This window comes from Protobothrops mucrosquamatus, unplaced genomic scaffold (genome assembly GCF_001527695.2).
Source record: "Protobothrops mucrosquamatus isolate PMUCROS unplaced genomic scaffold, P.Mucros_1.0 scaffold2590, whole genome shotgun sequence".
NCBI lineage: Eukaryota > Metazoa > Chordata > Lepidosauria > Squamata > Viperidae > Protobothrops > Protobothrops mucrosquamatus.
The window spans coordinates 60,743-72,101 of NW_015388645.1; the positions used below are offsets into that span (position 1 = coordinate 60,743).

An 11,359-nucleotide genomic window follows, 5' to 3' on the forward strand; every position below is an offset into this window, starting at 1 on the left:
AGATCAAATAGTAATGGATCAAGTAAAGTCTTACACTTAGGCAAGAAAAACCAAAAGTACACATACAGATTGGGTGAAACCAGGTTTAATAGCAGTAACTCTGAGAGGGATCTTGGAGTCTTAGTGGACGATCAATTAAATATGAGCCAACAGTGTGCAGCAGCAGCCAAAAAAAGCCAATGCAATCCTAAGCTGCATTAACAGAGGGATTCAATCAAGATCATGTGAGGTACTAATACTACTCTATAAAGCCTTAGTAAGACCACACCTAGAATACTGCAACCAATTTTGGTCTCCAAACTATAAAAAAGATGTTGAGACTCTAGAAAAAGTGCAGAGAAGAGCAACAAAGATGATTAGGAGACTGGAGGCTAAAACATGAAGAACCGTTACAGGAACTGGGCATGGCTACTCTAGTGAAGAGAAGGACCAGGGGAGACATGATAGCAGTGTTCCAATATTTGAGGGGCTGTCACAGAGAGGAGAGGGACAACCTATTTTCCAAAGCACCTGAAGGCCAGACAAGGAATAATGGATGGAAACTGATCAAGGAGAGATTCAACCTAGAAATAAGGAGAAATTTTCTGAACAATCCACCAATGGAACAGTTTGCCTCCACATGTTGTGGGAGTTTAATCACTGGAAGCTTTCAAGAGACTGGACTGCCATCTGTCAGAAATGGTGTAGGGCAGGGGTGTCAAACTGCCGGCCCACGGGCCGGTTTCATCATACCGGAGCCGCGCCCACTCCATTGCTGGCAACAGCAAAAAAACTCCGATACGTTGCGCAACGTCACGTGATGTCGCGAGTTTGACATGTGTGGTGTAGGGTCTCCTACTTGGGTGGGGGATTGGACTACATGACCTACAAGATCCCTTCCAACTCTGTTATTCTAATTTTAAGTGATAATGCTCAAGTCGAGTATATAGAGAAAGTAAATTCTGAAAGTCTCCTAATGCCATCACTATTGGCAGTTAAAATAAATGCTGAGTGATAAACCTTTCCCCAACAGGTAATTTTAATTTGTAAAGTGAAAATTCCCTGCCAAGGGAATCTGTTTTTATTTTGTTGTTGTTAGTTGCGAAGTCATATCTGACCCATCGCGACCCCATGGACAACGTTCCTCCAGGCCTTCCTGTCCTCTACCATCTTCTGGAGTTCATTTAAGCTCACTCCTACTGCTTCACTGACTCCCTCCAGCCACCTCATTCTCTGTCGTCCCCTTCTTCTATTGCCCTCATTCTTTCCCAGAATTAGGCTCTTCTCCAGTGAGTCCTTCCTTCTCATTAGGTGGCCAAAGTATTTGAGTTTCAACTTCAGGATCTGGCCTTCTAAAGAGAAGTCAGGGTTGATCTCTTCTAGGATTGACCGGTTTGAACGCCTTGCAGTCCAGGGGACTCGCAGGAGTCTTCTCCAGCACCATAGTTCAAAGGCTTCAATTCTTTGGCGCTCAGCCTTTCTTATGGTCCAACTTTCACAGCCATACATTGCAACTGGGAAAACCATGGCCTTGACCATACGCATTTTTGTTGGCAGGGTGATGTCTCTGCTTTTTAGTACAGGAAATAGTTATTTATGCATCCTCTAAATACGAATGTGTTGTACCCTGGTTAGCTTTTGGAGAGTTATTTTAAATTTTATCAAAATAGTCTATGATTTTTAAAGGAGGCTAATAGAGGAAAAAGTATTTTACGTATACCAGATATCTCACATAAAATTGATTTAAAAGTTCTCATAATTGTTTTGCTCTTGACAATGCAGTTTAGGAGTTGGAACATGAATATGTCCTATTATTGCCACATTCTTGGTAAGCATTAATATGGCTCTAGTTTTATCATTATATGTTAAAAATAAAATCGTGGCTGTACCCCATATCAACAAGACAATAAGAATTGTGGACTTTTTGAGCGTAGCAAAAGGGGAAATCTACACCTGATCTACAGGAATGAATTGTTAATATACTGTATATCTTACTAGCGTTTATTTATTTGTTACACTGGGCCAGAGAAGGCATTTAAACAATAGGGACAAATTTTTGTAGAGTTGTGTTTATGATATAATTTTCCAGTCTTCTTTTTATCACGATGACTAATGTTGATATCATAATATATTATTATTGTTCTTCCCTTCCCACAGCCTGGAAAGGAGAGCCGCCTGTTACCCTTCCTGGTGATTATCCGTGTGATTTTCATTCCCCTCTTCATGCTGTGTAACGTGCCGGACCGCCGGAACCTGCCTGTCATCTTTGCTCACGATGCCTGGTACCTCACCTTCATGCTGTTATTCTCCTTCTCCAATGGTTACTTGGCCAGCCTCTGCATGTGCTTTGGACCCAAGTAAGTGTGGCTTGAGATGAAGGAATTGCCAAGAAGGAAAAGCAACTGATATTTGGATGGCTGGTTGTTAACGCTGAGCTGACTAGTTTTTATTTTTTCCTTCTAGGAAAGTGCTATCTCATGAAGCAGAAACTGCTGGAGCCATCATGGCCTTCTTCCTCTCCTTGGGTCTGGCTTTAGGAGCCGTCTTATCCTTTCCACTCAAATACGCAATTTAATGGGGCATCTCTGGGCAGAGGAAGCAGTAGAGTCACAGTACTATTGCCTGGTTCCTGGGAACTTGTTGCCTTAATACCTCTTGGCTTGGAGGAGGGCTTCTCTCTCACTGACAAGATGGCCTGGCTTCTCCTTGGGTATAAGACCTCCCCCTTCACATACACACACACACACACACACACACATACATACACACACACGCATATAAACTTTACCAGTGCCAGCTATGAATGATTTACATTGTCTCGATGTGTTCTGCTTCATTGTGTGTAGCAAAAGAATCCTTCCCCATCCACCTTCCAGCTTTTCAGCTGCTCCTGTGAACTTGTTGAGTGTGCTCACATTAGTGTCTACTCTACCCTCAAAAGCCAAGTGATTGAAAAAGCTGCTGCGCCCCCAAAATGCTCTTCATTAAATGACCTGCCCTCCATGGAGTAGGATTTCTCCTCTTCAGCTGCATGTTCAAGCTTCTAAACTCCATGGTTTGTGGACATCAGAATTAGGCAAGAACTTCAACAGCTATCCCTTCCAGATGGGGTGATGGAAAGTGGACCGTGGCTATTCCCACACCTTAAGTAGTTTGGACAACAACAAGCAGGGCCATGAAGTACTGGTTACTTTGAAAATTGAAGTGTATTGTATACAGACTGAATATGCCCCATCTTCTGAAGGCTCACCTTGTCTCCTTTCCAAGATTTTGCATGATCTGGCTCTAGGTTGCAGTGGTAGATGAGCTCATGAACTCTTCAGCATAGTACAAATGATAAAATGGATCGTTCCCGAATCCAGCTGTTCGGAGCCCCTGCAGTTTTCTGTGCTTCTTCATGAATTTATGAAACTCAGGATTTGCGTATTTGAACTCTTGTTTAAAAATGGCGAAGTTATTTTTTTTTAAAGAGAAAGGTAACAAATAAAGAATGGGGGGGGGTTGTAAAGTTTGAAGCCATAATGTTACCTTGTATTTAAATTATTTAGTATTGTTAATTATAAAAGTCCATTTCATATGGGAATACAGCAAAGACCAATCACATTAGAAAATAGTGATTCACTCAGATCATGTTCAACATCCTAAAATCTGTTTGCCTGTCCTTAAAAGGGTACTGACTTTTTTTGTGAACGAAAAATGAAACTAGAGCGCCATCTATTGGTCATCTTTTATATTTTGCCATCTGGGTGTCAGAACCCTGTCTTTCTATGGGCATAGGGCTTTTTGTTCTTTTTCGGGTTCTGCCATTTCTCTAGGGGGGAGGGGGGAGCTTGGGGTTGATGCAGTGTATTTCCTTTGCTTTGTTCCTTGCTCCATCCTCTTCGATGTTTCTTTCTCGGGGTGAGAATGGAATGTCCCTCCGGCCATCTGCCTTATCTCTGGAGGCACAGAGACCTAACAGCCTTGGAAGTGGCACCTTACTGCTCCGTTCCCACAACATTTTCACACCTGTGGATTGGCCCATTTGAACTATCCAGATGGACAGTTGGGGTGGGGTTTTCACTGACTCTTTTGACTTATTGGTTCGCACGGGAAATCCTCAGATCCTGCCTTCTGTAACTGCTGTCAACACCTTCCAATAAAAGTTCCTTTTGAAATGATGTCCATTTCAAGAGTTCTGCTTTCTTAGGAGGACTGATTGAGGCAGATCCTTACAGTGGCTTATAATGATACAGATCGTCTCAACCTAGGAATATTAGTTTAATGATGATTTGAAGTTATGATGGCCTTGGAAAAAGTGGCTTATGATTGGTCCACAAAATTAGAACTATTGCACCTGCATGCATATCTCCCTGTAGTCATGTGATCACAGTTTAAGCACTTGGCAACTGGCTTGTACTTATGACAGTTGCAGTGTCTTGGAATTATATGACTTTCCCAGCTAGCTTCCAATAAGCAAAGTCAATTGGGGAATCCAAATTTGTTTAAAGACCATGTGATTCACTTAATAACTACAGTAAAAAGAGTCATAAAATTAAGTCTGGTCACTCGCTTAGTGACTGCATTGCTTAGCGACCAAAATTCAGGTGCTAATTGTAGTTGTAAGTCAAGGACTACCTGTATATTTATGTATAAAAAGGCAAAATACATCAGGCCTTTTGAAAAAGCCTCTGCAAAGCATTTAAATTGTGTGATATCCCCGAATAGCAAGGAGTATAATGCTCCTTTATTTGTTGCTCGGTGGTTTGAATTAAGGCAGCAGTTTTATTATTGGGTTCTGAAGTATGTACAGCTAAGCAGAAAGTTGGAAATTTCAAATAAAATGCAGAATATCTCTGATAGGCTCACAGTCAACTTTTCTAAGCACTAAAAATGTAGAACGACATCAGTTGTTGGAATTATGGATCTTTTCTACTTCTTCAGTGCTGAGACATAATCCTGCATCTTTTTTAAAGCATTTAATGGAATATTTAAGAAGCAATTACATCTTGCAGCCTTATTTGCCTTACAGAGAAGTTATGAAAAGTGTTCACATAATGATGACTGGTCCTTTGATTATTTTATTAGCCACAAGCATTATTGTTTTTCCTGCATAGCATATAAAGGGCATTATTTCTGCAATAACACAGTGATACCCATGAAAATAAGCTAGCTAGTTGGAACCCTATGAATTTCTTTAATGCAATTTTTGGGCTTAATTTGGAGGAGGGTATATTGATGTAAACAAGAATATAATAAATTATATAGATAGGATAGGATAGAATAGAATAGAATTCTTTATTGGCCATGTGTGGTTGGACACACAAGGAATTTGTTTCCGATGCATAAGCGCTCAGTGTACATGAAAGTAATAGTAATAATCATGATCATATACAACATGAAAATACATTCATCATAAATCGTAAAATACAACACTTCATCATAAATCATAAGATGCAACACTTAGTGATAGTCATAGAGTACTACCTAAGCAAACAACATAAATCATACTAGGGTACAAAAAAAAATCCAATATAAATTGTAAGATACAAGCAGCAAAGTTATAGTCATGAGAAGATAAGGATAGGTAATAGGAAAGATGAGTATCATAGTAATAAAGCTTTACTAAGTATTTTGACAGTGTTGTAGGAATTAGTTGTTAAGCAGAGTGACGGCATGGGGGGAAAAACTGTCCTTGTGTCTAGTTGTTCTGGTGTGCAATGCCTCTAGTTGTTCTGGTGTGCAATAGCGTCATCTTGAGGGAAGAAGTTGAAATAGTTTATGTCCAGGATGTGAGGGGTCTGTAGATATTTTCACAGCTACAGGTCCTCAATGGAATGCAGGCTGGCAGCAGTTGTTTTTTCTGCAGTTCTAACTATTTGTTGAAGTCTGTGTTTGTCTTGTTTGGTTGCAGTGCCAAACCAGACAGTTATAGAGGTGCAAATGACAGACTCAATAATTATTTTGTAGAACTGTATCAGCAGCTCCTTGGGCAGTCTGAGTTTTCTGAGTTGGCGCAGGAAGAACATTCTTTGTTGTGCTTTTTTGATTACATTGTTGACGTTAGGTGTCCATTTTAAATCTTGAGATATTATAGAACCTAGAAACTTGAAGGTGTCTACTGTTGATACTGTGTTGTTTAGTATTGTAAGAGGTTGTAGGGTTTCTCCTAAAGTCTATTGTCATTTCCACAGTTTTGAGTGTGTTCAGTTCAAGATTGTTCCAGCTACACCACAAGGCTAGTTGTTCGACCTCCCATCTGTATGCCGATTTGTTGTTGTCTCGAATGAAGCCAATCACTATTGTATCATCTGCAAACTTCAGTACTTTAACAGAAGGATCTTTTGATATGCAATCATCGGTATATAGAGAGGAGAGAGCAAACAGCCCTTGGGGGCCCCTGTGCTAACTGTACAGGTATCTGATGTGATTTTTGACTAGCTTCACTTGCTGCTTCCTGTCTGTTAGAAAGCTTATGATCTACTTACAGGTGTGGTCAGACACGGCTAGCTGATTTAGTTTAGTGAGAAGAATGTCTGGAATGATGGTATTGAAATCTACAAAAAGCACCCTTGCATAGATCTTTGGAGATTCAAGATGTTGTAGAATGTAGTGCAGAGCCATATTAACAGCATCATCTGCTGACCTATTTGTTCGGTGGGCAAACTGCAAGGGGTCTAATAGCGGATCTGTGATGTTTTTCAGGTGGGCCACCACTAGCCTTTCAAAGGCTTTCATAACTACGGATGTCAGAGCAACCGGTCTGTAGTCATTCAGTTCTTTGATGGAGGGTTTCTTTGGCCCTGGGATGATAGTAGAACATTTGAAGCAAGAAGGAACATAGGAACATCTCTTGTGATTTATTAAAGATTCGGGTGAAGATGGGGACCAATTGATCAGCACAAGCTTTCAAGCAAGAAGGAGTTATCTTGTCTGGGTGCTGATGCTTTTCCAGGCTTTTGTCTGTGAAATAGATCTTGCACATCATTCTCTGTGGGGGGCCCAAGGGGATGGGGTCAGTTGTAGGAGATATGGTTATCTCACAAGTTCACCTATCCCCGGGGGTTCCCAGACCTGTTGCCATAACCAGGTCTTGAGGGAGCTTGACTCTTTTAGCCATAAAATTCCACTATTATATGATAGCGAACTTAAATGTGAGTTTGGTTTAACTGTTTCCTCTCGGTTTATCCAACTAAAATATTTGGAATCTAGAATATTGATCCTGATGCCATTGCTAACTCACTGCTCATTCCAGAAGTTCGGTTCTGAGCGGCTCAAGGTTGACTCAGCCTTTCATCCTTCCGAGGTCGGTAAAATGAGGACCCTGATTGTTGGGGGCAATATGCTGACTCTATAAACTGCTTAGAGAAGGCTGGAAAGCACTGAAACAGTATGTAAGTCTAAGTGCTATTGCTACTTCACAAGTTCCCCGCCTGTTAAAGATTTTGCAGAGTGCTGAAATCAGAAAACTGGCACAAAGTTCCTTTTCCTATCATCTTGGCAAGAGAGAAAGGGGGGAGAAAAGCTGTTCCCTCCCTCTTCTCCCCACTTTTCATGCTCATCATTGCAACCTTCCTTGGTTCTTCCTCTTCCACTTGGTATCAGCAGTGAAATATGCAACAATCCTCTACTTAAAAGTGTGGCATGGCAGACTTTGACAGTCTTTAACACATTCAGGTTGCCCAAATGAGAGGCTACTACTGTAGAAATACTCCACAGTGGTAACTTGTTGCTTGAGCTGTTGCTGAACCTGGATCTCCTGGTCTTCTGAAAGCCCAAATGACAGAAGACCAGTACACCTAGGCCCAGAAACTGCCTAGCTGGTGGAGTAGAGCTCCTAGCAGTCCACCAGCCTACTGAGGTCTTTTGGATAGCACTTTATTGGGCTTAAAAGGTTTATTCTACCCTTACCATAACCCTACTAAGGGATAATCAACCATATGTGGCTGCAGCATTTAATAGTATCTCATGGAGTAAGCAAAATAGCATCAGGTAGTCAAAATGACATCTCTTCAATGCCTTTACATGACAAGCAGTTCAAAACTGCTATCAGGTTATCTGCTCTGCTAGATGAATTTCTTGCAAAGAATAGAGTAGAATAAGAATTAGAAAAAGAATAAGAATAAGAATTAGAAAAAGAATAGAATTAGAAAAAGATTAGAATAAGAATAAGAAAATTAATAGAATAGAATAGAATAGAACAGAACAGAACAGAACATGGAAGGGACCTTGGAGGTCTCCAGCTCCCTGTTCAAGCAGGAGAACCTATAATATTTAGTGTCATGGTGATACCATGCCCATATAGCACGGGTGTCAAACTCGCCATATCACGTGACGTGTCACAACGTATTGCGACTTTTTGTATTGCCGGCAATGGGGTGAGCATGGCTTCGGTATGATGAAACCGGCCCACGGACCGGCAGTTTGACACCCCTGCATAGGAACTGGTTTCCAAAATACTGGTTTCAGAGGCCCTGTGAGTCCCAAGACATATCTTGGAAAGCATGAGGAGTTGCCTGAAGAGGCCCAGCACCAATGCAAAATAGCCACAGAAGGCAGTTAGCAAAGGAAGAGAATGAGGTCCGGCCGCAGTTGTCTTCTAGTCCGGAGTATCTTTTCCCTTTATAATAGTGTGGTTATTTCCTCTGCTTCAGGACTGGAATATCAGCAGTCGGATGTTCCTGCCTTTGCCTCCAAGAGAGTGGATTTCACCCAGTTTTAATTTTTAACCCAGCAGCCCAGTCAGACTAGCTTGTTTACCTACTGAAATAGCTTTTCCTGCTACCATTAAATTGCAATAAAGAGCCCTATTCCAGAGGGCATCTGGCCACACTAATGAGGCATGCAATCAGGAGAATCCAGGATACTTAACAAATAGGCATACGACGGTTGCCAACCACTATGTTTCAAGCAGAATTTAATTGGCATATTTTCACTTCCAGGACATGTAGCATCTCAGGATAGGCCAGGGGTAGGCAGCCTTGGCTCTTTTATGACTCGTGGACTTCAACTCCCAGAATTCCTGAGCCAGCCATGCTGGCTCAGGAATTCTGGGAGTTGAAGTCCACGAGTCATAAAAGAGCCAAGGTTGCCTACCCCTGGGATAGGCTGAGCAACCTTTTACAGTTCAGAGGAAAAGGCCAGAGTGCTGTGATTTCCAACTGGCTTTTCCAAGCTTCTGAACCAGCCTAATGTTAGAGCCTGCCTAGTAAGCTGCTCCACTTAGGAGTTGCAATGCAATTCCCTGTTTAAGAAGAAGTGGGGGTCATTCTTCCTCACTTTTGCCCCTTAATTTTATGTCTCAGGTTGACATCCAGCTGTACTGCCGGGTCTACCGGATAAAGAGAGGGCACACTGACAGCTTCCCATTGAACCTTAAAAAAGACGAGGTTGGGAAATGAAGCGCCTTTCTCTCTCCCGAGGATGTCGGGCAGGGGTAGTCAACCTTGGCTCTTTTATGACTTGTGGACTTCAATTCCCAGAATTCCTGAGCCAGCTTAGGTTAGCTGGCTCAGGAATTCTGGGAGTTGAAGTCCACGAGTCATAAAAGAGCCAAGGTTGACTACCCCTGATGTAGGGGGATCTCTTGCCCTGCCCGCCGTTGACGCCCTTCTGGCTTTTGCAACATCAGCTGGAGGGGGGCCATGCAAAGGGAATGCTCCCTAGGGCAGGGGTAGGCAACCTTGGCTCTTTTATGACTCGTGGACTTCAACTCCCAGAATTCCTTGCTGGCTCAGGAATTCTGGGAGTTGAAGTCCACGAGTCATAAAAGAGCCAAGGTTGCCTACCCTTGTCTTAATGGATGCATCTGCCTAGGCATCAAAAGCCAGAAGGCAGCTAACATGATTTTTTTTTTTTAAAGGAGGAAGACAGATGAAGTTAGACCTCTCTCTGGTGGCGATAATGGGAATTTCAGGTTCTCGTGGGAAGGGCGGGAAAAGGGGCGGGAGGTAAAAAAAAAAAAAAAAAAAAAGCGCCGACTGTCGAAACCCAGCAAGGCGGGAGGCTTCGCGCAGAAACTACGGTTTCATCACCAACCAGCCACCAACTGTCTCCCTGCGCTACCGTGGGAAGGATCTCAGAAAATAGTCCCTGCCGGCCTCCCTGGACTGAAACACGCCAATCCGAGCCGTTCGGACGACCCTCCTGGATGGAGCGCCCCGTGGGGATACTCGGGCGCTTTGCGGAGAAAGATCGCTTGAAATCCAAACGCAAGAACAAGCCAACGTCTCTGAAACGCGCCCAGGGCTTTCTCCAGCGAGATCAGGCATCTCTGGAAGTGCTCGGGGCCGGGTTTTCAAGTCAAAAAGGCGGTGACTGAAGAGCGAAATACGGCCTTTTCCATCGCAACCGTGCCAGCCCCATTTTAGATCCCATTTTCACCCCCGTCATCACTGCAGAACATCACTAATAGGAGATCGGAGAAAGTCTCCTCCCACCGCCCGTTCGCCTTCACTTAAGAGAGAAAGATCGGTGGGCCCCACAATACACACACACACACACACACACACACCACGCGATTAAAATCCTTGAGGTTACAACAATGACCAGCATTAAAAACGGATTCGGAGCCATTCCGTAGTCCCCGTCAGAAACATTTTCAAGTTGATTTATTTTTTTAATCCAATTTCTCTAATAGCAGGAACTGTAGAACTACTGATAATTAAAAATAGGAATTCTGTAAACATTTCAGCCTGAGCTTTTCAGATCTTGAAGTTCTGGACTTTTGAAAAGATAGACATTTTCATATTTCAATATTCTTCTCCAACCATTTCTTGGTTGTTGTTTTTTTTCTTTAAATATCCAAGTAGCTGGTAGGGCAGGCAGATAGAATAGCATCTTTATACAGGCAAGGTGCTTGTATAAAAACTCTGTGTTTTATTACTCATTTTAGAGACTTGAAGTATATCCATACACCACATTTGTTATTGTGGGGGTCCTTGGCGTTCTCCGAGTTTGGATGTTTTCTTGAAGATGTTTCATTACCTAACTGCATAACATCATTGAAGACTGATGATATTACCTAGATTGATAATGAAATATCTGCAGACAAGCGCTATAAAAACTTCACAGTGCAGCCCTGAGCTATAGATATTCTATTTTATTGGAAATTTAAGTTATTGCTGAGCAGATCTGCTTCATCATCTGCTAACCAGGAATGGATTATTGATTTCCTGCTGCTATTCTGCTGATAGACAGGAAACTGATCTATAACATTGTTAGGAAGGGCAATTATATCTGCAGTGAATTGTTACAGCTGGAAACACTGGGAAAAACTTGAGGTTGAAAGTTACCAATCATAAAATTAGCTGAGGAATGGGGCTGATCTTTAAATGCAGCACATTTAGTCTTTCTGGCCTGACTGCAGAAAGGCTGAAGACTGGTGGAAACTTGGCTGGAG

General features: G+C 42.3%; 1 protein-coding gene across 2 annotated transcripts in view; it reads left to right on the forward strand.

The window, feature by feature from the left end:
* The window catches only part of SLC29A1 (solute carrier family 29 member 1 (Augustine blood group)), a 58,744-nt gene extending 54,629 nt beyond the window's left edge, over positions 1 to 4,115 (forward strand). For both annotated transcript variants that reach the window (XM_015825307.1, XM_015825308.1), the window contains 2 exons: positions 2,137 to 2,336; positions 2,443 to 4,115. In XM_015825307.1, the coding sequence (XP_015680793.1) occupies positions 2,137 to 2,336; positions 2,443 to 2,554 (312 nt within the window). In that variant the 3' untranslated portion in view covers positions 2,555 to 4,115. The remainder of the gene's footprint in view (positions 1 to 2,136; positions 2,337 to 2,442) is intronic.
* Positions 4,116 to 11,359: the final 7,244 nt, after the last annotated feature.